Consider the following 27,689-nt stretch of genomic DNA (forward strand, 5'->3'; position numbering starts at 1 on the left):
CATGAGGAATTCTGTAAGAATCTATCCAGTTATATTGAAGGAGGCAGCGAGGGAAGTTAGCAAACCCTTAGCCATAATTATGGGAGCATTGTTAGCGTCAGGAGATGCCCCCATGGGCTGGAGATGTGCAAATGTATCCCCAATTCACAAAGGGGGTGCAAACGGTGACAAATAATTATAGACCTGTTAGTTTAACTTCTGTTCCGGGGAAAATAATGGAGTCACTGGTTAAAGAGGTGATACAGAATCACCTAGACAAGACTGTAGTAATAGTTCAGACACAGCATGGATTTTTTAAGGGGAAATCTTGTCTGACCAATTTGATTGGATACTACGATGTGGTCACAAAGGAACTGGATAAAAAATAATTTTGATATCATATATTTGGATTTCAGGAAAGCTTCTGATACTGTTGCACATGGAAGACTGCTGTACAAATTGGAGAGATATGGAATTAAGGGCAGGTTGCTGCAATGGATAAAGAGATGGTTTAGTGGGAGATGGCATACAGTGGTAATAAATGGACACTGCTCTATGTGGACTAATGTTATTAGTGGAGTCCCCCAGGGTTCGGTGTTGGGCCCATTGTTGTTTTGTGTATTTATCAAAGATATCGATAAATATCAATATCTTTGATAAATACAAAAGACAAAAGTTCACAGGGTTGTTAATAACAGCAAAGACAGTATGCTACTGCAACAGGATCTAGAAAATTTAGGCAGATGGGCTGAGAAGTAGAAACTGAAGTTTAACATTGAGAAATGCAAAGTACTGCATATGGGTAGCAGTAACTGTGTGGTACTACCTCAGGGAGGTCGAGAATGAAAAAGACCTGGGGGTAATTGTGCAGTCAGATATGAAGTTCTCTGAGCAGTGCAGATGGGCTGCAAGAGCAGATCATGAAGTTTTGTCAATGATATATAGGAATTTCGCTAGCAGAGACAAGGAGGTGATTATCCCCTTGTATAAGGCAATGGTCAGCCAACAATTTGAGTACTGCATACAGGTCTGGAGGCCTCATTTTAGGAAGGATGTAGACTTGCTAAAACGAGTACAGAGAAGGGCGAGAGGAACAACGGGGTGTACTTACGAAGAAAGGCTTAAGTTCTGCAAGTTGCAGCATCTGGAGACTAGGCACCTGCTAGGTGATCTGATTGAGGTGTATAAAGCCTTGAATGGTTTCAGCAGAATCAATGCTGATGGGATACTTCTACTTGCTCAGATTAAGAACCTGAGGGGGGCATAGATCCAAATTGAGGAAAGACAGCTGTAGAATAGGTGTGAGGAAATTTGCCTTTAGTCAGCGGGTAGTTGATTGCTGGAACAGACTTCCATCTGTTTTTGTGGAAGTTAATAGCTTAAATAAATTTAAGGCTGAACTAGACAAACATTTGGAGTGACTGGATGGGTGAAATGGGAAGGGATTTTTCCCCCCTTTGGCTGATGCTGTATAAGCTTGCTTTTTTGCATCATATGCTTCAACTAATGCTAATGCTAAAAGAATATAAAGAAGTTAGCAGTTCAAATTACTTGTAATTATTGGAGGGAGGAGGAGGGTAAAAATAAAACAACAAAACAATGGAGTACTTTCAGCCATTAAAGGGAAATGCATTACTTCAGAAAAACGTAATAAATACAGGTGAAAAATGTTAAGCAATGTGAATTTGACATTGAAGTACTGAAAGGCGAAAAGTAATTCCTCTTCCCGAGACTATAAAAGTTCTAAATGGATACCTATTTTGTAATCGGTCATCAATGACTTAATAATTACTCACATACAGATTCATACCAGTTATCATAAAATTTTAAATCATATAAAGTACAGTTAAATGATACAAACTTTCATATTACCTCATATGACCAGGTGAAACAGATTGAAATCCATGATATCCTATTCTGATCAGTTGATTAATGGGCAAATTTTAGAAACCATATATTTGCAACTGATTCTGTAAAAAAAAAAAATAAATAAAATAAATAAAGTGTTCAAAATTAGGAGATATTTTCAGTGCATTCTGTATATACATATGCATCTATTAATAAAATGTGTACTCCTTAACATATTGAGATTTCCTGAACTCTAAAATAGTCTTGGCTGGCCATTACACAGACTCCACAAGAGGAAAGAAAAAAAAAAAAAAAAAAACACAATAGGAACTATGACTTTGATGTCAAGGAAAGTCATACCTCACTGTGATAATAGATTCCTATTTCATTCCATAAATGTTTAATTGGATTGAGATTCAGAGGGCTGGTGGGCAAAAGTAAAGCCTTCCAATGTCTCAAAAATGCAAATGCATCATTTTGTTCATATCATTACCCTGATAGAAAATATTGCCACCAATGAGAAACAACAGGAGCATTAGAGAATGTCTGATCTATAGTAATGGTCATGGAATTTTTACAGCCATAATTTTTTCCAATTAACAAATAATGCTATATACAGAATGCGAATACCATACTGGAGCAATATTAAAATTCATGCTGAAATAATTCTAATGTACATTCAAATTTTTAAGGTTTTTCTTTTTTTATGTGTATACAGTACATCAAGAGTGTCTAGGGGAAGGTTAAGTGAAATACTTGATTTACTGCTCTTGTGGATATCACATCACGTTGTGTGGTCCACAACAGTTTTTTTGCAATAGCTAAATATGAACTGTCCACCATCCATGCTGCATCAGTAATGCTAAACTTCATGCCATACAATATGGGCAGATCTGTTACAGAATGTTGCTTGTTGAACATTATCTTTTATAGTGCTAACATTGTTTAGAGTAACAGGAATATTCAATTATTAAATAATAGATGCATGTACATTAAACTTCTAAAATAATACTTTATACAAGCATATAGAAATAATTAAAGCAATACTTGGCATAAAAAATATAACAAAAATAAAATATTTTTCTAAGTAAGATATCATTAAAATTCAACGCATTAACAATAATAGGCAATAAGGTAAGCTAGAATAATTTAGTTTTATTTCTGTGAATCAGAGAGAGAAAAATAAAAATATGTAATAGAGTGCTTGATGATCACTCATGATCATCAAGCACTCTGTAAAGCTGGAAAAAGAATAATGCAAACATAAAAGGAGGCGGCAAATATACATCTCTATAATAAATTAAATAATCTTATAATATATTATTATTATTATCCGTTTATTAACCACAAGAAACTGTGGGTCACCCCAGGATGGCAGTGTGCCAGAAGGGTGTGAGATTTACATACTGAGGTGCGAGGAACCACATGTACAATGTACAAGAGTACATGCGGTCTCAACCCGAGATATTTACAGAATTGAACTTAAATACGCTTGAAATAAAAACAAAGTTTATAGCAACAGACATCAGAAGTAAATAAATAAATAAATAAAAAATTCAGCAGGTAAAAAGACCAGGTGTAGGTGATCATCACAGGTTCAATAGTTGGTAGCAGTTCTTGAGGCACTCTTTTCTGTAGAGCTTGTCTTCACAGAACTTATCAGGGTTGATGGCCAGTTCATTGTAGATTTGGAGGCAGTTGGTCGGAAACATGCCCCTAAGGGAAGCAATGTTTGTAAGTGTAAACCGCAGAGGGTGGTAGGAGTCGCGGTGTTCGCCTTGTCTTCTTTGCCAGAGATTAACGGGGATACAGATGGCGCATCAATTCAGCCTGTGATAAGCTGTGCTAGTGTGAGTGCATTTCTTGTCGTGATGAGAAGTCTCCAGGGAGTGGTCCCTAGATTAGCTTAGAGAATGGATCTAGAGATAGTAAAAGGGCCTAAAACTTGAACAATATTTCTTAGTTGGTATGTAAAGCCTAGTAGCTTCCAAGATAAGTTCTTTGAATGCTTCCCATTTTGAATTTGCTGTTGGTAACATCATCAGTTGGTCCCACTGTATAGAATTTAAATACTGTCTCAGTCCATCGTAGTCGCCTTTACGGAAGCAATAACCCTTCCCTTTACCCCTAATGGTAGTTACCTCTTTGAGTAAATCCCACTTCAGCACACTGTGATCACTGCCACCTAGTGGTTCATTTATCTGCAGATTCTTAATGCATGAATAATCACTGCTGATAATCAAATCAAGAGTATTACTCCCTCTAGTTGCCTCCCGAACATGCTGATGTAGAAAACAATCATCCAATAAATCCACAAAAGCCCTGCTAGTGTGAGTAACCAGTCCCCAAATTCCAGTCAATATCTGGGAAATTAAAATCTCCCATTATAAGACTCTCTGATTTACTGGCCCACTCTATTTCCCTGTACAGTTCCTTATTATACTCATCAGAGTCATTAGGCCTATAGCACACTCCTACTCTCAATTTTGATCTCCCAATGTTTGTCACACCAAACTGACTCAACACTGCACTGTCCAGCGATGTCGACTGGCTTCACTTCCTTGGTTTTTATGTGTTTCTTAACTAATAGCATAACCCCTCCCCCCTTCCTATCCTGTCTATCCTTTCTGTAGACGTTGTACTCCCCAAATTGTAGTTCTGCATCCCTCATATCTGTGTGACACCACGTCTCTGATATCCCAACAATATCTGCCTTCGATGTTTTGAGCAATACCTCAAATTCATCAAATTTATTTACTAAACTCCTAGCATTGGTGAACACGCAAGTATACCTGCACCTGTTTCTATTCTTAGCTACCCTAACACAACCCATGTGTTTACGTGTACCGCAATGGCTCCCAGCAGTCTCTGAAATACCATACATCTTGTTTTTCAGGCTTCTGCTCATTCTAATAGAAGCAGTGCAAGAATCTCTTTCACCTCTGCCAGTGGCTACTGTCAATCTATTGGTCTTTGTCTCCCCCCAAGCTAGCAGTTTTCTGACCCACCTAACACTGCCTCGATAGCATCAGCAAATATTCTTGCACCCTTTCTATTTAAGTGTGTCCCATCCCTGTAGAAGCAATCTCTCCTGTTAACAAGCACAGTCCAGGCTGAAAAAAATTCTACCCCTTGAGCCTTGCACAATCTTTCCAGGGCCGAATTGATCGACAAGGCTCTCATCATATACTCCCTCCTATCGTGTCTGGGCAGAATTGCAGACACTTTCAAATTCAACCCTAATTCTCGGCTTTGGATTGCTGCTATGGATAAAGGGGTGGTTGAGGGGGAGAAGACAGAGAGTGGTAATCAATGGACACTGCTCATCGTGGACTGATGTTATTAGTGGAGTCCCTCAGGGCTCAGTGTTGGGTCCATTATTGTTTTCTGTATTTATAAATGATATTGATGATGGTATATCGGGCTTAATGTCCAAGTTTGCAGACGATACAAAGGTTGGCAGGGTTGTCAAGGACACTACTGACACTATGCTGCTGCAACAGGATCTGGAAAGGTTGAGCAGATGGGCTGAGAGGTGGCAAATGAAGTTTAACATTGACAAATGTAAAGTACTACACATGGAAAACAGCAACCCCAGAGCAACGTATCAACTCTGTGGTACTACACTGACAGTGGTAGAGAATGAAAGGGACTTGGGGGTGGTTGTGCAGGCAGATATGAAGTTCTCTGAGCAGTGCAGATGGGCTGCAAGAGTAGCTCATGGAGTATTGTCAATGATATACAGGAATTTTTCCAGCAGGGATAAGGAGGTGATTATTCCATTGTATAAGGCGATGGTCATGCCACACCTAGAGTACTGTATACAGGTCTGGAGGCCTCATTTCAAGAAGGATGTAGAGCTGCTGGAACGAGTACAGAGAAGGGCAACAAGATTAGTGAATGGAACAAAGGGGTGCTCTTACGAAGAAAGGCTTAAGTTTTGCAAATTACAGTGTCTGGAGACTAGGCACCAGCGAGGTGATCTGATAGAGGTGTATAAAGCCTTGAATGGTTTAAGCATGCTCAATGCTGATGGGATTCTTCCTCTAGCTCAGAAAAATCACCTGAGAGGGCATAAATTCAAATTGAGGAAAGACAGATGTAGGATAGACGTGCGGAAATTTGCCTTTAGCCAGCGGGTGGTTGGTTGGTGGAACAGACTTCCATCCCTTGTGGTGGAGGTTGATAGCCTAAATAAGTTTAAGGCTCAGCTGGACAGGTATTTTGAACGAACAGAGGGGTGAAGTGGAAGTGGTTTTTTTTTTTTTTTTTTTTTTTGGCTGATGCTGCATAAGCTTGCTTTCTTGCATCAAATGCCTCTACTAATGCTAATGCTAAAATGGTGACCCACCACTGTTCATCCATCTGAGCAACCAATATTCCAGTCTGATGTACTTTTTTTTAGGTGGGAGGCAGGAGCAGATGACCAAATTTCAAATGCATAGAGCGATAGGGATAATGAACTTCAGGATGTACCGACAAAGCAGATCTGGCTGATGCACACCACTGAGCTCCTGATGCACTGCCCAAAGTGCCGCATACGTCTTCTGTCTCATCCTGACAAAGTGAGGCTGGAAGATGGGTCCAACATTCCAGGTGAGGCTGTTGTTGTTGTTGTTTGTTATTTGGATTTTAGGAGCATTAGCAACTAAGTCCATATTGCTCCGGGGATATGCGGTAGTCAGTCCCTGACCTTTCCGCTTCCTCCGTATTTGGTGGTCACAGGCTCAAACCCCGGTCTAATCAAGAAGTGGGTGCTACGCACTGCTTCTCCTGCCCGCCTGAATACGGAGGCGCCCCCAGGTGAGGCCTAGGTCTGTGTGGGAAGTTACCCTTTGCCCACCAACGAAGATTTGAACATAATTTTTAACTCATTTTTTGATTATCGGTAGTTGAGCAGATTTGGAAGGGTTCAGATGCAACCCAATTATGGCTAGATAGTTTTCCAGTTTCATTATCTGTGTAGACGCCTGTTGGTTAATATCAAGGATCTGATCAGGATGGTTTGAACTCAAGTAGAACATCAGATCATTTGCATAAAAGACAAAGTTAGAATTACATGCTGCTGCTGCAAAGAGGATTGTTGAAAGCACACTCCCTTGCGGGATGCCTCTCATGACATCAAAAGTTACCTGGAAGTGGTTGACAGTAGTAGTAGTGGCATGTGATGCAAGAAAGTAAGTGAATGAGCTTATGCAGCATCAGCCAAAAAAAAAAAAAAAAAAAAAAAATCACACCATTCCCTCCAAATGCCTGTCCAGTTCCTCCTTAAAGTTATTTAACCTGTCAACTTCCACAACGACAGATGGAAGTTTGTTCCAGCAATTAACCACCCGCTGGCTAAAGGCAAATTTCCGCACATCTATTCTACATCTGTCTTTTCTTAATTTGAATTTATGCCCCCTTAGGTTCATAACCTGAACAAGTGGAAGAATCCCATCAGAATTCACCGCGCAGGTGCCTAGTCTCAGCCACTGCAATTTGCAGAACTTAAGCCTCTCTTGGTAAGAGGATCCCTTCATTTCCCTCACCAATCTTGTTGCCCTTTTCTGTACACGCTCAAGTAAATCTACATAATTCATAAAATGAGGCCTCCAGACCTGTACGCAGTACTCAAGGCGTGGCCTGACCATTGCCTTATACAGAGGGGCAATCGCCTCCTTCTCCCTGCTAGCAAAATTCCTATATATCATTGACAAAACCCCATGACCAGCCCTGGCAGCCTGTCTGCATTGCTCATAAAACTTTATATCTGACTGCACAATTACTCCCAGATCTTTTTCATTTTCTACTACCTTAAGTGTAGTACCACACAGTTGGTACGTTTCTCTGGGGTTACTTCTACCCATATGCAGTACTTTGCATTTGTCAAGGTTAAACTTCAGTTGCCACTTCTTAGCCCATCCGCCCAAATTATCTAGATCCTGTTGCAGTAGCACACTGCCATTACTGTCATTAACAACCCTGCCAACCTTTGTATCATCTGCAAACTTCGACATTAAGCCTGATATACCTTCATCAATATCATTGATAAATATACAAAACAACAGTGGACCCAACACCGAACTCTGTGGGACTCCACTAATAACATTAGTCCCCGAAGAGCAGCACCCATTGATTACCACCCTCTGTCTTCTCCCACTTAACCATCCTTTTATCCATTGTAGCAACTTACCCTTAATACCATTCTGCTCCAATTCTTACAATAGTCTTTCATGCGCAACAGCAAAAGCTTTCCTGAAATCCAAATAGATGATATCAAAATTATTTTTTGCATCCAGTTCCTTTGTAACCACATCATAATATCCTATCAAATTTGTCAGACAAGACTTTCCCTTAACAAACCCATGCTGTGTCTGAATTATTGCTGCAGTCTTGTCTAGATGATCCTGCAATGCATCTTTAACCAGCGACCCCATTATTTTACACGGAACAGAAGTTAAACTAACTGGTCTGTAATTACTCGTGTCACCTTTCGATCCCCCTTTGTGAATTTGGGATACATTTGCACATCTCCAGTCCGTGGGAACCTCCCCTGAGTCCAAGGATGCTCTCGTAATTATGGCTAGGGGTTTGCTTAGTTCTTTGCCGCATCCTTTAATATAACTGGATAGATCCCATCCACCCCCCCAGTACTTTTCTTATGTTTAACTTCAACAATTTCTCCTCCACTTTGCTTTCAGTTATTACAAAATCATTAAGTATCCTGCTACAATTTGATAACCTTCTGCCATTTTCAAACCTTAATAATTCCTCACGTGTGGATGTAGATGCAAAATACTCATTCAGTTTGTTTGCTATCTGAGCAGAATCATCAACAGCCGAACCATCCATGTCAAGTGGACCAATCAGATTCATCCTTTTAGAGTTTATATAAGTAAAGAAATCCTTGCTGTTTTTCTTAGCATCTTTTGCCAAGGATTTCTCGTAATCTGCCTTCACCTGCCTAGCCTCCTTTGTCACCTGATTACAGACTAGCTTATATCTGCCATACGCTTCTGAGTCGCTTGATAATTTATATGCATCCCATGCATTTTTCTTCTCTGTTACGAGTCTCATTAGTTCATTAGATAACCATTTAGGCCTAAACCTTGAACAATATTTCTTATTAGGTATGAAACTTTTAGTGGCATCCACGATTAATTCCTTGAATGCTTCCCACTTAGAATTTACTGTTGGTAACATTGTCAGTTGATCCCACTGTACAGAATTTAAAAACTGTCGGAGACCACTGTACTCACCTATACGGAAGCAAAAACCCTTTCCTTTACCCCTGATTGGTAATTAAATCTTTAAGTAAATCCCACATTAGTACACTGTGATCACTGCCACCTAGTGGTTCCTTTATCTGCAAATTCTTAATACACGAATGATCACTGCTGATAACCAGATCAAGAGTATTATTTTCTCTGGTTGCCTCTCGAACATGCTGCTGCAGAAAACAATCATCCAATAAATCCACAAAAGTCTGACTAGTGTGTGAGTGACCAACCCATAAGTTCCAGTCAATATCTGGGAAATTAAAATCCCCCATTATAAGACATTCCGATTTACTAGCCCACTCTATTTCTCTGTACAATTGTTCATTATACTCATTCAAGTCATTAGGCCTATAACACACTCCTACTCTTATTTTTCTTTCCCAGTGCTTATGTCACACCAAACTGACTCAACAGTGCACTGTTCATCTATATCAACTGGTTGCACTTCTTTTGATTTTATGTTTTTCATAATTAACAGCATAACACCTCCTCCCTTTCTATCTTGTCTATCTTTTCTGTACACATTGTAGTCCCCAAATTCCAGTTCAGCATTCCTTATATCTGTGTGACACCACGTCTCTGCTATCCCAACAATATCCGCCTTTGATGTCTTGACCAACACTTCAAATTCATCAAATTTATTTACTATACTTCTAGCATTGGCATACATGCAAGCATACATGCTCCTACTCCTGTTCCTAGTTACCCTAACACATCCAAGATACCCACATATTTCAGGATGACTGCCATCCGTCCCTGAAACCCCCAACACTCTACGCTCCAGGTCGCTACTTATTCTAATAGAAGTTGTGCAAGAATCACCTTCACCTCTGCCTACGGCTACTGTTAAACTATTAGTCTTTGTATCCCCCCAAGCTAGCAGTTTTCCGACCCACCTAACACTGCCTCGATAGCATCAGAAAATATTCTTACACCCTTTCTATTTAAGTGTATCCCATCCCTATAGAAGCAGTCTCTCCTGTTAACAAGTACAGTCCAGGCTGAAAAAAATTCTACCCCTTGAGCCTTGCACATTCTTTCCAGGGCCGAACTGATCGACAAGGCTCTCATCATATACTCCCTTCTATCGTGTCTGGGCAGAATTGCAGACACTTTCAAATTCAACCCTAATTCTCGGCTTTTGTTCAACAGTGACCTGTACTTGTTAAGTAATTCTGCCGGTCTCCTACTCCTAATATCATTTGTGCCAACATGTACAACTATATCACCTTTTGTGCCCTTAAAAGATGATATCCGCTCTACAACGCCATCAACCTTTGCCCCTGGCAGACATACCCAAAATTAAAAGGTGTTGAGGTTTAAGTATGTGTGAAATTCTGCACGCTTCCAATGAGTTATTATTGCTCCTAAGGAATTATTTTAATGAACCATAATACAGTGCACTAACAAATTATGGAAATTTTTTGAGTAAATAGACACAAAAAGAAACAGAAGCAAGAGGTTTAAACTACTTTTACATAGAGAGAATATCGAACTGAGGTGCATATACAGGACAACTGAGGAGCAGCATTATGCCCAAATAATTAAATTTTAAATCAATTTTTATCACAGTATTTTATTCCTTGTCTCAAAGCTCAGAATACATTAGTGGAAAAGGAAATGATCTTTATAACTTTCTCCACATTCATACACAAATGAGTCACATGACACTAGTCAAATTCACATTATCAGACAGCAATATTTGCTGAAAAGCCATGGCAGACACAAGTGCTTACATTTTTGCAACTTACAGATAAGGATATGAAAGCCACACAAGTCCAAACTCTTTGGAAAATCTTTACCACAAAAATGACTGTGTTGAGAAAAATGTGCTTTCAGTTAGGAGTGTTAAGGATATAGAGTGTGTCATGAGATTAATAACCAGCATCAATCTATGCACACAATTCTGGTATAGGCCATTGTTTAAACAGCACACAATTCTTGAAAGATGGCATAAACTTAGTCTTCGAAACTCCCCAACTTATGGAAATTCGACTTTACGTAAGTTTTTGCTGGCCGGTGCAAACTTAAAATCTTCAATGATATAAAAAACAAATTTTCAGAAACTTCTCTTCATTCCTATTTACATATTACAATGATGAAGGGAAAGCAACCAACGAAAAGTGCAAGTGGTGGTAGTGCCAGGAAACAAAACACAATTGATTTAGAAACAAAGGCGAAAATGATTAAGAAGTATGAAGCAGAACAAAGTTTGTCATCTACTGAAAGGGAAATAGGTCTCCCTGCTTCAACAGTGAATACTATTTTAAAGGACAGTGCACGTATAGAAGAGCATGTCAAAGGATCAACGCACTTAAGGTCAATAGTAATGACAAAACAGCGTTCAGGTGCTATATCAAAGATGGAACAGCTGTTAATAATATGGATGGAAAATAAGATTCAGAAGCATTCAGGTGCTATATCGAAGATGGAACAGCTGTTAATAATATGTGGGACAGTGCGCGTACAGAAGAACATGTCAAATGATCAACACACTTCAGATCAATAGTAATCACAAAACAGCATTCAGGTGCTATATCAAAGATGGAGCAGCTGTTAATAATATGGATGGAAAATAAGATTCAGAAGCGAGATTCAGAAGAAACCCTGCAAGGGTTTCCTTTAAGAAACCCTTGCAGGGTTTCTTAAAGGAAAGAGCATTACAATATATTAGAACAGCAGAGCAACACATACTGCTTTCTTTCTTTTTTTTAGGAGACTAAAAACATGCACATGTACAAAAGTGGGCATTTTTCAGTTTCCTTAAGCCACATGCGGCTACTACTGTACCATAATTATTGCTAAAATTCAAATCATAATTTAGTCTTCTGAAAACAGCACCACAACAACTACAGATATTTACAGTGAGTGCAGTGATAAAGGTATAATGGTGCCACCCAAACAGACAACACTGATCAATACTGAAGAGCAAATGCTTAATATATATCCTGTACTACACAACATCAAAACTGTAATGGTATATTTAAAATGGAAAGATAATGAAAAGTGAAGAATGAATGAAATTAAAATGATTAGTATTTAGAATGGGCATTACTGGGGCTTATGCAGCATAAAAAAAAAAATTAATCTGTATATCTCCTCCAAAGTGTCTAATCCTTCCTGATATTTATTCAAATTACTCAACTCCACAACACCAAATGGAAGTTTTTCCAAATAATCAATTAATCTCTGGCTGCAAGTAAATTTTTGCATATCTATCCTGAAACCATTCATTTATAATTTAAAACTATTCCCCCTTAGGGTAATCCAAGAAAGGGTAGAGATGCTATCAGCATTCAGTTTACAAAATCCATTTAAAAAGCCTTAAACACTTCAATAAGGTCTCCTTGCAGATGCCTAGTTTCTGAGCATATTTTGTAATTTGCAGAACTGAAGTGTTTCTTAGTAAGAATAGTCTTTTATATCCCTGATTAATCTTGTTGCTCATCTCAGCACCCATTTCAATAGATCCACATATATCCATCCTAAAAGGAGGCTTCCAAATGTATTCTGTATACAATGCAGCTGCTTTTTGCATCTTATGTGTGTTGTGCAATAAAGGGTAGGGATGATATCAGCATTTAGTTTACAAAATCAATTTGAAAACCCTTAAACACTTCAATTAGGTCTCCTTGCAGGTGCCTAATTTCTGAGCATTGCAATTTGCAGAACTGAATCTTTCTTAATAAAAATAGCCTTTTGTATCACTGATTAATCAGGTTTCTCATCTCAGCACCCATTTCAACATATCCACATCCTTCCAAAAATGAGGCTTCCAGATCTGTGTGCAATGTGGCTTACCCATTGCATTATACAATAAGATAATCGCCTCCTTGTTCCCTGCTGGCAAAATTGCTATATATTGTTAACAGAACCCCATAAGCTGTCCTAGCAGCCCGTCTGCACTGCTCAGAGAACCTCATGTCAGGCTGTTACAATATCACTAAGTCTTTTTCATTCTCTACTACCCTGATTGTGGTACCAACCAAATGGTATGTTATTTTGGAATCACTGCTACAAATATGCAGATTATCAACGTTAAACTTCAACTGCCAATTTGCCCATATGGCAATTTTATTAGGACTTCTTTCAGTGGTATGCCTTGATTCCTGCCACTGCTTGCCCATTTCATTTTGCTCTACAAGAAAATGGAATGGGCAACCAAGTGTGAATGTCTTATTACAGGTGATTTCAATTAGCACCAAAAAAATTAGAGTAAGTGAGAAGGAAGCTCACCATTGGGAACAAACCTTTTAAATCAACTAAATGACTGTTATTTGTATCAGCATGTTAAGGAAAGTACTGGGGTCATCAAGAATATTTTAGACCTGATCATTACCATGAACCAGATGACACGCACATACTATATTATATCAGCATAAATACACCATAGTTTACCCATAAATGTAACTACATAAGTAGTGTAACGGCATCGTTTGATTTTATCTCATATTGTGGCTACCTTCACAACGAAATAGCAGATATTGCACTACTTTGAATAAATAATGCTTCTCTAGTAGACGAGGCTGTTATTCTCATTGGGCACCACCACACAGACGCGTTTCGGAGCTTGTTGGATGACTCATCGGTAGCCACAATATGAGATAAAATCAAACTATGCCATTACACTACTTATGTAATTGATTTCAACACATAATATATTATGCTTTGTGCATTTAGTCTTCAAAACATTATCTTCACCATTTGGCATCTCTCGTATTGTGGAATTAACTTCGCAACCGTGATAGCATGTCTGCATTATCAGGGTACCTGCCCGCCCACCGATGAGTGAGCCAACAAGCTCCAAAATGCATCTGGGTAGTGGTGCCCTCTGAGAATAAATAACAATAGCCTCCTCTACTAGAGAAGCATTATTTATTCGAAGTAGTGCAATACCTGGAACCTCATTGTGAAGGTAGCCACAATACGAGATAAAATCAAATTATGCCGTTCTCCTACTTATGTAGTTAAATTTATGGGTAAACTGGTATATTTATACCAATATTATATAGTGAATTTCAACCCATAACATATTATCGTTGCGCATTTAGTCTTAAAAAAATATATATATATATCATCAGCATTTTCAATCCACTGCAGGATGAAGGCCTCTCCAGCAACTTTCCAGTTCCTTCTGTTTTAAGCACTGGCCATCCATTTACTACCCACAAACTCATGAATTTCATCTATCCATCTCTGCCTTTGTCTTCCAGGTTTTCTTCTAGCTCCTCTTGGGTACCATTCTGTTATTTTCTTAGTCCATCTGTCATCACTTCTTCGAGTTATGTGTCCTGCCCAAGACCATTTTAGTTCTTTAGTTTTGATAAGAATGTCCTTTACTTGAGTTTGCTGCCTAATCCATGTGTTTCTCTTCTTATCTAACAGTCTGATTCCCAATATGATTCGTTCCATTCTTCGCTGTGTAGTTCTCAGCTTCTATTCTTTTGGTGAGTGCCCAAGTTTCACTTCCATAAGTCATGGTGGGGGAGTATAAATTGGTTCATTATTTTACGTTTCAGACAAACTGGGATATTGCTCTTCAGTATGTGACTATATTTCCTGAATGCTATCCATCTTGACTTCCAGTCATTTATCATTATAACAGATAATAACTTGTCCCAGATAAGTATATGACTCCACCTTTTCAATTACTGCTCCTTCAATCATTATTTCCCTTTCTGTAGCATACTTGTTCATCATTACTTTTGTTTTAGCCATATTCATCTTTAGTCCAAAATCCTTACTAACTGTGCAGAACTGATTAAGATTTTCCTCTAATTCTTTGGGATCGTGGCTTATGACCACAATGTCATCTACAAATCGTAAATGGTTTAGGTACTCTCCGTTCACATTGACTCCTTACTGTGACCAGTCTAATCTTCTGAAAGCTTCCTCAAGGGCAGTAGTAAACAGCTTCGGAGATATTGTGTCTCCTTGTCAAACTCCTTTCTCGATTTTAAATTTCCTGCTGTCTTTGTCTAGTCTAATAAAGGAGGTAGCATTCTCATATATTTTCTTCAAAATCATAATATGTGGGGTATCTATGCCTTGTCTTTCCAGTGCCCAAAACATTGCCTTATGCTGTATGGAGTTAAATGCCTTTTCATAATCCACAAATGCCAGGCATAATGGTGTTTTATATTCATTTTCTTTCTCCGTTAGCTGTGATATTACGTAAAGGTGATCCATAGTTGAGAATCCTGTCCTAAAGCCAGCTTGCTCTTTCGGTTGATTCTCATCAAGTATTCTTTCTAACCTGTTAGTAATGAACCTTGTGAACAACTTGTAGATGTGGGAAAACAAGCTAATTGGTCTATAATTTCGAATTTATGATTTATCTCCTTTCTTATGCAGCAAAACTAAGATTGCATTATTCCACTGCTTAGGCGTCACACCTTTTCTAATGCACTTTGTGAAGAGCCTTGCCAATTTTTGTGTTATGTCTCTTCCTCCCAATTTTAACAACTCTACAGTAACTTCATCTTCCCCCGGGCTTTCTGATTCTTCATTTTCTTCAATGCAGGTTCTACCTCATCAGGAAGAATATCGGGTATGTCGTATGTGTTGCTAATTTGCAATCCATCTTCCCCACTGCTGGCATCATTCCCTCGCTCCTTGTATAATTCTCTATAGTAGTATTCTGTTATTTGAATTATGCCTTCTCTGCTGTTTATAAGTACACCATCGTTATTCTTCAGTTTCAGTATCATTTGTCTTTCTGTATTACTGTTCATGGCTGCTGATTTAAATCCTTTGTTTTCCCTTAATGCTTGTTCTACTTTTCTTGTGTTAAATCTTCTTATGTCCTCTCTGATTCTCTTTCTAATGGCTTTGCATAACTCAGTATACTCAATTTTTTCCTTGTCAGTGTTTATCTTGCTCTTCATTTTTCGCCTTTGGTTCATCATAACGAGTGTTTCTTACTAATTTTTTCTTCTTTGGATTTCTTTTTCTCTATAGTATTAGTATTTGTAACGGCCGCATGGTGCAAGAAAGCCTATGGCTTATGCTGCACCAGCCAAAAAAAAAAAAAAAAAAAATCCGAACAAAACAATGATAAAAATAAAAAAAAAAATAAAATAAAATAAAATAAATAACTAAATAATAATAATTAATAAAAAAAAAAAAAAAAAAGGAAATTAAACCTATCATCCTATACGCTTCCCTTACCCGCCCTATAGGTTTCTTGGGCTTTATCACTTTCAGAAAGTTGTAATATTCCTCGTCGATATCTTGGTCCTGAGCAGTCTGCAGAAGCTCAAACTTGTTCTTAAGTTCCAGTACATACTGCTTTTTCTCCTCTTCTGTTATCTCAAAGACCTTTGTATTATTTACTCAAGTCGGTTTTTTCCTTTCCTTTCCTACATTTATATCAAGTGTACATCTTACCATTCTGTGATCACTTCCAACATTTACCTTATTCAGGACGGTAACATCATTCACAATATATCTTCTGTTAGTGAGGATGAAGTCGATTTCATTAGTTGTTAATCCATTTGGACTCTTCCATGTCCACTTTCTGTTCACCCTTTTCTTGAACAAAGTGTTCATTACTGACAATCCTTGAGATTCTGCAAATTCCACAAGTCTTTCACCTCTTTCACCAATTCCAAAATTTCCTATAGTTCCCCTTTCTGCACTGTTTTGTCTTTTTCCAACCTTAGCATTGAAGTCCGACATAATAATAGTGTAGTGGGTTTTCTGCTCAATTTCGGTGTATATTTCTTCAACCTCTTCATCATCATGGCTCGATGTTGGTGCATAAATAGTAGTAGTAGTAGTAGCAGTGGCATGTGATGCAAGAAAGCAAGTGTATGAGCTTATGCAGCATCAGCCAAAAAAAAAATCACCATTCCCTCCAAATGCCTGTCCAGTTCCTCCTTAAATTTATTCAACCTATCAACTTCCACAACGACAGATGGAAGTTTGTTCCAGCAATTAACCACCCGCTGGCTAAAGGCAAATTTCCACACATCTATTCTACATCTGTCTTTTCTTAATTTGAATTTATGGCCCCTTAGGTTCATAATCTGAACAAGTGGAAGGATCCCATCAGAATTCAGCATGCTCAACCCATTCAAGGCCTTATATACCTCAATCAGATCACCGCGCAGGTGCCTAGTCTCCAGCCACTGCAATTTGCAGAACTTAAGCCTCTCTGGGTAAGAGGATCCCTTCATTCCCCTCACCAATCTTGTTGCCCTTCTCTGTACACGCTCAAGTAAATCTACATCCTTCCTAAAATGAGGCCTCCAGACCTGCACACAGTACTCAAGGCGTGGCCTGACCATTGCCTTATACAGAGGGATAATCACCTCCTTTTCCCTGCTAGCAAAATTCCTATATATCATTGACAAAACCCCATGACCTGCCCTGGCAGCCTGTCTGCATTGCTCAGAAAATTTCATATCTGACTGCACAATTACTCCCAGGTCTTTTCCATTTTCTACCACCTTAAGTGTAGTACCACACAGTTGGTACGTTTCTCTGGGGTTACTTCTACCCATATGCAGTACTTTGCATTTGTCAAGGTTAAACTTCAGTTGCCACTTCTTAGCCCATCTGCCCAAATTATCTAGATCCTGTTGCAGTAGCACACTGCCATTACTGTCATTAACAACCTTGCCAACCTTTGTATCATCTGCAAACTTCGACATTAAGCCTGATATACCTTCATCAATATCATTGATAAATATACAAAACAACAGTGAACCTAACACCAAACCCTGTGGGACTCCAGTAATATATCATTATAAATCATTATAACCTTTAGCTTGTACCTCTTAGAAATCTTGAGTATTAGTCTTGACACTCTTGGTGATGTAGTACATTTGAATTCGAAAATGTTGTTTTTTAAATCTTTATGGACCAGAAACCCAACTCCACCTTCACTCCTTTCACTGTTTCCATTGGTGTGCAGCAGATTTCCACTTGATAAACTTGTAAGTGATTCATTTCTTCTTCTTGTTTCAGCCAAACCGATGATATTCCAATTCACATTTTCTAATTCCTTTTCCAGCTCTAATATCCTGTCTTCACCAATGAGTGATCTTGCGTTGTAACAGGCCAAGTTCCGTTTCTGTGCATGGCAGCCTGGTCGTACCCAGAGATTCTTAGCACCCTCTGCTTCCACTCTGATCCTCTTGCTGCCGTAAGAGGGGGAGTGAAAGCCGCTGGGGATTGAGGGCCATTTGTCTTGTCGTGCTGTCATATGCTGGAGGGTTTGGTCTTTTCCTCTTCACACTGACCAGGTGTCTTGAAGAGAACCATTCTACATGTTCGTTGCCACCTAAGTGACGTAGCAGGGCTTAACATCGTGAAGATGTGCATGAGTGGATTTTAGGGAGGCAGGCCAACCGGACTTCTCCTAAATCTTCTGTAATAGAAAGATATTGGATCCATCAGTGTTTTAGACTGAGTGTCTGATAACACACAGGATACCTGTTCCCCTCTAAGCCCCCCTATATATATATATATCTCCAATAATTCAAAATAAAACAAAATAAAATAAAACATAAGCCAGCAGTATGGCAAAAACTGTAGAGCGAAAATTAACGTAAAATAAAATAACCCAACAGGGAAGGGGAAGTAAAGGTAACAAGACAAACAGTAGCCAAAAATCCCCTATATAATTTAGCACTTTAAATCCAATTAATAAAACCGATATAAAATTTAAAATAATGCCAATTATATGATAATTTAGCGGTACCCCACTCATAAGGTACCAGTTCCGAAAAACGTGAATTATAAAATAACAAAAAATAAAAGTAAAAAGGGATGGGTGAGTAAGAAAATAAATAAAGGGGAGGGTACTGTTGAAGCAACATTCCTAATATAATTTAGAAAATACAAGTCAATTCAAAAGAAATTTAGTGGCGCCCACAGATTGGCACCCATTTCCAAATTATGCGAAATCTCACTAAAGTTGAAGCGTGGATTACCAACAATACAATACGTGACCAAATTTGGATCATACACACACACACACACACACACACACACTGTGTGTGTGTGTGTGTTTATACCCCAGCACAACCACCAAGTCAAAGAAGTTTACAATAAACCATGAATACAATTGTAAATGGCATTTAGTAGTCACATAGGCTTGAACCACAGTTCATGTGCTGCTGCATTCTTGTCCCTAATCAATTGGCTACATTGGACCATGACCATCATAAGACTGACAATATAGAAACTATTGGCAGGGTACTAAGAAATGCAAACACATTTTTTAGTATCCTACCAAAGAGAAGAATGAATTGGGCTGGATCCTTGTGTGGCAGGCGCAAGAAGGATTATGGAGTTTTAAGCTGGATGATGAGGAGATAAAGGCAGTAGTAGTTAAAGGCAAAGAAATGGGTTTTAATTTCAGGAAAGGATATTATGACAACTTATATGGCCTTTAATTAACTGAGAAAATAGCACACAGAGTGTGAATACATTAGAATTATGATATACCTTTAATACTGCAGTCACAGTAGCTTTGAAAGCTTAAATACCATTAAGAAAATGCAGTATGAGGATGCCAAGATGGATAAATAATGAGTTAGCCAGTCTAATTGGGCAAAAAAGGGGGGGGGGAGGCACTGGGAAGTTACAGAGCAACAAAAAGTATACTTAAGCCTATAGCAGCAACAAGTAGATCTGCAACAGCGTCACAAAGGGATGGGGATGACAAAGGCAGATATAATGCTGGCTAAGAGAGCAAAGAAGAGAAGCAAGAAATTTTCATGTATGTGAATAGTGAAGAAGCCAAGAATGAATCAGGTTGGACACTTATGTAAAAGGCACTGGAAATTTTAACTAACACAGATGATATTGCAAATGAATTGAACAGGTGCTTTACACCGATTTACAAAAGAAAGGCCTTTCATAGTGATCGGAAGCAAGTGAAGCATGAATTAGCAATGATGAAATTTTATAAGATTATTTATTAGAAAAATGGAGTTGATGGCATATACCCAGTTATTCTGAAACCATCAGCAAGAGAATGCATTAAAACATTACAGTTAATTATGAAAGCATCTCATCTATGGACTTAGGAGATATTTAATTGGATTGGAGAAGTGCCACTGTATTGCCAATACATAAAGATAGTTCTAAGAGTGAAGTGGATAACTGCTGAATGGTCAAAGTGTGTTAGTAGTCTAGTGCTCCGCATTGCATTCTTTGCGAGTGACACAGAACTCTGTGGAGGCCAGAGATTTAAAAAGTGTGTGGGGAGTGGTCTCTTGTGTAGCGTTATGTTCTGTTGTTTCTCTGACCATTTAGCCGTTGGGCCCCTACTGGGACCCACCGTTGCCCACACTGTGCCACGAGGAGGCCGGTCAGGCATCCAGTAGATTATTTAAATGCTCTGGCAGGCTCCACCACCTAATTTCCAAGGATTTCAGTGGCAAAGCCTAAAAAAAAAAAGGGGGGGGGAGTGTAAACTAGAATTTGACCGAGAGAGAGAATTTGGACATTGATTAGAATTTGGTGGCACTGTTAAGGGGTGTATTCTGTCGGTTTAGTGAGAGATGGGGAGACTGAAGACTGGGGGAAAAACAAACAGAAGGATAGGTACGACAGAGTAGGCATCCCCAAAGAAGTCAGTGGAGATAAGCCCCACCAGGCGAAGTATGGGGGGAGGAGACAGAGACTTCTCTCCTCCCTCCCCTGCCTGGGGATGGGGTTTTAAAGGGTACTGGGTTAGAGTAACCAGTTCAGATCGCCAATGGCATGTCGGCAGCAAAGCGGCAGAATGTCTTCGTTGGTAATGGTTGTCAAGCCCATGTAGTGTCGAATCCGGTAGGAAGGTCAAACTGCCCAACCCGCTCTGGGGGTGGGATATGTTAGCTGGCAGTGAGGAACCCACCAAATGAAGGAGTAAGAGAGAGAGAGACATTTACTTCATTCATAATCTGCATTCTCACTCTACTTGCATTCTAATTTTTTGTTTATACTTTTTTCTTATATTTTATATTTATATATATTTTTTTTTTATTATTTATTTATTATTATTTTTTTTTCACTCACACTCATTCATCTTCTTGTCACACGGCAGGGGGGGGGAATACTAAGATGTGTAGTGTAAATTTAAATACTAATTAAACTAGGGTTAGTGTGTACTTAACTGTAGCATTTATGGTTTGTGTTCTTTTTCTCACACACTTACACTTTCATTCATTCTTCTGGTTTTCATTTCATTTATTCAACTCTTGTTTTCTGCACTGCACTCTCTGGGCATCTCAACTCACTATTATTCTTCAGTTGTGGTGCAGGCCAATCCACAAGTTTTTTGCAGGCCAGGGGAGAATGCAGTGATAGTGTTTGTGTTAGTTAGTATATATATAAAGTAATGTAAATTATTTTTATTTTTAACTTTGTATTCTTTCGGCCAATTACATTTGCTCTTCCACTCATTCCCATTCACTCTCTCTTTCCCTCATGCTAGGACACTCTTTCTTTCACCAAAACTGCCATTTATTCCCTTTTACCATAATTCCTAGTTCACTCAGTGCCCAACCTAATCATTGTCTTTCATTCTCATTCATTCATTCTACATCGCACCCCCTCGCTACTAGCTTACTGTTATTTTTCAGCTAATCTGCTTCCCTGGCTGCCTGTACATTTCCCTCCCCTACATGGTTACTTATTTGGCATTAGGGCCCCAGGTTCTTACACATGGCAGGGTAGTCCTACTGACTGATCAGTGTGACTTTGGTGGTTTGGGAAAATCATGGAATCAATGATCAAATAAATAGATAAATTGCCTTTCACATTCTAGACAGCTAAGGCCAGAAGAGTTTGCAACTTCATTGTAACTGTTTCTATTGCAGCCAACATAACAGTGCAGCAGATAACAATGGGCTATACACTTTTTTTTTAGTGAATAAGGGCTCGATCTCAATGCAATTGTGCAGAGTCACTCATGAGATGGATATAAGAAATAATTTTAATTTTGTTAATTTGGATTTTAGCAAAGAATTTCACTTAGTATCATATGAGATTACTCTATAAGCTGGAATGTGTTGGAATCACAGAAAAATATCCTTATATGGATTTAAATGCAGCTTGACAGAAGGCAGAGGGTTGTGATTAATGGTTACTTTTCAGATTGGGCCAATGTAAAAAGTAAGGTTCCCCAAAGATCAGTACTGGAACCATTGATTTTCTTAAATGGCGTTGTCAAAGGTATACAAAGTTTGATGTCAAGATCAATAGGGTAGTTAATAATCAGCACCAAGCAGCATTTCTTCTTCAGGACAACTAAGATGGACCTCAGGGATGGTCAGAAAAGTGGCAGATAAATTTTAATGCATGATAAATTAAAATTTTAATTTTAATTTAAATTCAAAACGCAAGGTCTTACACTTGGGGATAGCATCTGCAAAATAGCTTACACACTTGGTGGAGTTTAATTAAAGAAAGTAGAGGAAGTAAAGGATTTGCGAGTTACAACAGTCAAGCATAAAGTTCTCTAATCAGTGCAGACAGGCTGCAAGGAAGGCTCATGGTGATCTATCAACGATTTATTATACAATTGCTTGTAGAGATAGAAACATAATAATCCCACTGTAGAATGCAATTGTAAGACTGCACGTGAAATACTTTGTTCAAGTATGGAGATCACACCTAAAGAATGCCATCAAGCTTTTTGAAAGGGTCCAAAGACAGGTAACATGGAATGTGGATGAGAAAAGGGATGTCCATATGAGGAGACTGAATATGTGGGCTGCTATATGTGGGCAAGACCTGACTAAGGTGTACAACAGTGAGGGGAGAAAGTACAATAAATGAGAGTGAAATTTTCACTATTATAAATGATTCCAGAACTAGGACAATAAATTGAAATCACAAGGAAAGAAGTTTAGACTGGATTGCAGGAAGTTTACTTTTAGCCAGAGAGTTTTTGATTACTGGAATAAGTTGCCTCCCTGGATGGTCGAGGCTGACAACTTGGGGAAATTCAAAGGTCAATTGAAGAGGTAACTAGGTGAGGAGGGAGTCAAATAAGTGGTTTGACTTATTTTATTATTTTATTCTTTTTATTGCAGGAAAATCTCATTAATACAAACTCTGTTTATACAAAGTACTCGCTTATATGAAGCAAATACCATTCCCCTGCAAAAGGATAGGCTTTTATATGCAAATATATTTGTTTATTACAAAATTCAGTTAATATGTATTACAAAGTTCTTTTTCACCCAGTGAGAAATAGATATTATCATTTTGTATGTTTAATACAAATCTTGGCAGAACGATCCGATTATTGCATTTGTTAGAAATTAGTTTTGTGTAAACAAAAGCAGTTTATGGTAGCTACAACGTCAAGTGCCCTGTTAAAAACATCTTTCTAGGTTGCTTTAATGCACTCCCTCGCTCTTCATGGGAATAAGGTTAGTTGCAATTGTTACCCCAGTTCAAAGAGTCTTTTGCTATCATATACAGCAATCTATTTTTTGTGCCATTTTATTTGAGCTGATGTCTTTTTCGAAACTTGTGTCTTTAGAGTAATTTAAAATTTCTTTATATTAAATCTTATCTAGCAGTGTTATGGCGACAAAACGTAGACTGACAGAATTAAGCCCGGAAATTAAACTAAAAATTATACAAGAGGTGATAAGGATGGAAAGAAGCAAAATGGACACTGCAAAAGAATACAACATCCCTTTACCTACTGTATCTACAATACTGAAAAACCGAAAAAGACTTGAAGTGCATGACACTGGAGCAGCGATTGAAAAACAGGAAACGAATTCGTGGTGCAAAACACGAGAAGCTTGAAACAAAACTTTTTGAGTGGTAACAACAAATGCGTGCATCTAATTTTCCAATATCAGGTCCGATTTTGCAAGAAAAGGCAAATTATCTAGCTCAGCAACATGGGATTAGTGACTTCAAATGCAGCAGTGGCTGGCTCCAAAGATTTAAAGACAGGAATAACTTTGTTTCACAAAATGTTTGCGGTTGAGTCTGGGGATTAGTCGACAAAGAAAAGGCTACAGACTGGTTGTGTTCTGTACGGTCCATCCTTGAAAAATATGAGACAAAAGATATTTTTAATCTTGATGAGACAGGTTTATTTTATAATTTGCTGACTGAATTCGAGGAGAGTCTTGTCGTGGTGGAAAATTTAGTAAACAAAAACTCACTGTTCTGTTATGCTGCAATTCAGATGGCAGTACAAAACTATGCTCACTTGTGATTGGTAAGTTAACTGCTTTAAAACATCTTGGCTTTCCAAGCCAAGATGTTTTAAAGCAGTTAACCAACTTCCCTGTGATTATGAGGCCAATAGAAGTGCTTGGCTTACGGTCAAAATTTTTCAGTTTTGGTTATCAAAATTGGACAGAAGAATGGCTTCAGAAAAAAAGGAACATTTTGATGATTCTAGACCGTTGTACAGCACATCATGCCAAGACACTTAAGTTGACAAATATACGGCTGTCGTTTTTACCCCCCCCCCAAATACCACCAGTTTAATGCAACCACTGGATCAAGGCATTATTTATAACCTCAAGACAGCATATGGATCCCACCTGATCTGCAATATAGAAGGAGGGGAACAATTTGCAGCCAGTTTGGAATGTCTTGGATGCTATCTGTAATCTTGTTATTGCTTGGGAAAGTATTACATCAAGTGTAATAATCAGCTGCTTCAGAAAGAGTGGCTTTGGAGAGAACATCATCGAAAAACATGGTCCAGCAGACGAATGGAGGAATTTGAAGGAGCATATGGATTTTGTTGGTGAATTTGAAGAGTATGTGAAGGTGGATGATGAAGTTGCTACCACTGCAATGCCAACACCAGAAGAGCTGCTGGGTACCAAACAAAACAATGATGTTTTTGTTACCAGCAACAGCAAAATTGAAGAAGCTTGCACACTGCCATCTAAAAAAATGCCCAAAATGCATTGAACATAATAGAGAATGTGCTGGCCTGCAGTAACGTTGATAAAGAAACAACTATTGCATTTGATAGCTCTTACGAAGAAAGGCTTAAGTTTTGCAAATTACAGTGTCTGGAGACTAGGCACCAGCGAGGTGATCTGATAGAGATGTATAAAGCCTTGAATGGTTTGAGCATGCTCAATGCTGATGGGATTCTTCCTCTTGCTCAGAATAATCACCTGAGAGGGCATAAATTCAAATTGAGGAAAGACAGATGTAGGATAGACGTGCAGAAATTTGCCTTTAGCCAGCGGGTGGTTGGTTGGTGGAACAAACTTCCATCCCTTGTCGTGGAAGTTGATAGCCTAAATAAGTTTAAGGCTCAGCTGGACAGGTATTTCGAACGAACAGAGGGGTGAAGTGGAAGTGGTTATTTTTTATTTATTTATTTATTTTTTTTTTTTGGCTGATGCTGCATAAGCTTGCTTTCTTGCATCAAATGCCTCTACTAATGCTAATCTGTGCAAATGGATTCTTTCTTTAAATTAGATTAATTTATTAAAAAGTTAATGGTTTGTATGTCTCCTTTTATATTAAAATTGTAATTCTTTTACTGTGATACTAAAATATTGTATATATCAAAATATATACTGTACAATATTTTCATTTCCGTTAATATTGCTTTTCTCTTAGTTTATGTTACAAATAAAATAAAATCTTTAAAAAAATGTTATTCTTATTACTGTATTGTTAGACAAGGCTTTTTTTATTTTATTTTTATTAATTTATTTTTGATATTATTCTTAGATATACAGCATGTACAAAAAAAAAAAAGGGTAAAATTTTGACACTTTGGGGGACCTTGTTACTACACACCTCGTTATTACAAAACATGAAAATTTAGGTCCCTTGAAGTTTGTATTAATGAGATTCCACTGTATTATTATTATTTTTTCGTTGGTGCAGCAAAAGCCTTGGGCTTCCTTGTCTCATATAGCTAATACTAACTGAACATGCTGTCTTTTGCATTTGGCTGGCTGAGCTGAGCTGAATTTTGTAAGGATACACAGAAAAGTCACTTTGACCAATCTTCCTCACCATGCTGCAAGACATCCTCATCTGTTGCAAAAGTTTACACACTTCCTTTGGCTTCACAGCAACAGATTTCTCCAAGCTTCATCAACCCTCTCTGGCATTCTTAATGATGGTTGGCCTGCATGACCTTTGTGTTTGTCTAAAATGCTGCACATTCTCTCATCTTTGTCTGCTAACCTCAACACTGTTTGGTTTTTTATCCATTATGCATGCCAAAGCGCTGTTCATATCAGCGATGGCATATTGCTCAATGCTATATGCCATCATTTCCTTCATGTCCGCTGAAGTATATTCAGTTTTGCCAACCAAATCCCCACTGATGGTGCTGATATGAAAAATTTTAAGTTTGTGAAATTGCAAAAAAAAAACAGAAATTGTATGATGAATGAGATGAAAAAGAAATTGTATGATGAATACAGAAAAAAAAGAGAAAGAAAAAAAAAAAAAAAAAATCACCCTGTATGATCTCTCCCAAGCTGAACTGACTGACAAGGCTCTGTTCACGTAATCTCTGCTATCATATCTGGCAATATTCCAGAAAAAGCTCTACATAATCCTAAGGCAGAGCTTTTTCTCAATACTGCCCTATAACTGATAAGTAAATTTTCAGATAGCCTGTTCTTAATATGATTATATTTTGTGCCCTCAACCCTCCAACGAGCACAGCAACCCCTGTTGCAGTTGGGAATGTGCTTTCCTCCAGGTGTTATCATTTTAAAACCATTTATCAACAAAAAATAATTCAAAATTGTTCAATGTTTTAATGATAAGCACTACATTTTCTATTTATTACAAACCGTATATTTAAAAAATATTTTTTAATATAAAATCCCTTTGGGGCATGCACATTTGTTCATGTTAAAAAAGTCTCCTTCCTTCTTTGGGTGTGATGTAATTCATTGCTAGGAGAATGTATATGTTGCTATGGCTTACACCATTAAGAATAGCACACTGTGGCACTTATGAAAATGCAACTCTTGCATTTTTCGTTATTTGCATTCTAAATGTTTACACAAGTTGGTATATGTTAACTATTCAAGCTACTCCTAAAGCATGTGATGGGATAGCATGCTGTCAGAAAGACCAGGCCAACTTTATGTTAATTTTTTATGATTGCATACATTAGGCTTAATGAAAATATGTTATTTTATTTGTTTATGGCCAAAATTATTCCTTAACAAAACAAAACAATTAATGATGCATATCAAAAAGAATTGCAATAATAGAGAAATCTAAAATGAACACTGATGTCACTCTGGTAGATAATGTTTTCTTTACATTTAATGGCCTCTGTTAGGTGCATCCATTGGAGGGTTTAAAGATAACCTTTCCTAGATCATTAATTTTTTACCCTGGTAGGTACGCTCTGGTCCTATTTCACCTATCATTTCTGCACAATGGATTTTCCCTGATAATAGTTACTTCCTGTGAGACCAGAAGATTCTACTCATAGGGATGCTGCTGTAAGGTCGACACTTTCTATTATCACGGGTTTACCTTTATGATTCATTAACTAAAATAATATAAATTCAAATATGAGACAGTGAATGCCAGAAAACAGAACAAGGCTTATCTAAACATGTCATCACTGGCTCTTTTAGAAAAGAATCTGAAGAAAAGATAAAAATT

At 38.0% G+C, this 27,689-nt stretch overlaps 1 protein-coding gene across 4 annotated transcripts in view; it reads right to left on the reverse strand.

The window, feature by feature from the left end:
- The window catches only part of Patronin (calmodulin-regulated spectrin-associated protein patronin), a 389,298-nt gene that overhangs the window by 350,846 nt on the left and 10,763 nt on the right, over positions 1–27,689 (reverse strand). For 2 of the 4 annotated variants that reach the window (XM_090386591.1, XM_090386588.1), the window contains exon 2: positions 1,841–1,949. The exons of 1 other annotated variant lie outside the window; for it this stretch is intronic. In XM_090386591.1, coding sequence (XP_090242717.1) covers positions 1,841–1,846 — 6 coding nt within the window. In that variant the 5' untranslated portion in view covers positions 1,847–1,949. The remainder of the gene's footprint in view (positions 1–1,840; positions 1,950–27,689) is intronic. One more of the 4 variants, XM_090386589.1, reaches the window with a different exon arrangement.

This window comes from Mastigoproctus giganteus, chromosome 12, assembly GCF_048544385.1.
Source record: "Mastigoproctus giganteus isolate SK-2022 chromosome 12, ASM4854438v1, whole genome shotgun sequence".
In the NCBI taxonomy this organism is placed as follows: domain Eukaryota; kingdom Metazoa; phylum Arthropoda; class Arachnida; order Uropygi; family Thelyphonidae; genus Mastigoproctus; species Mastigoproctus giganteus.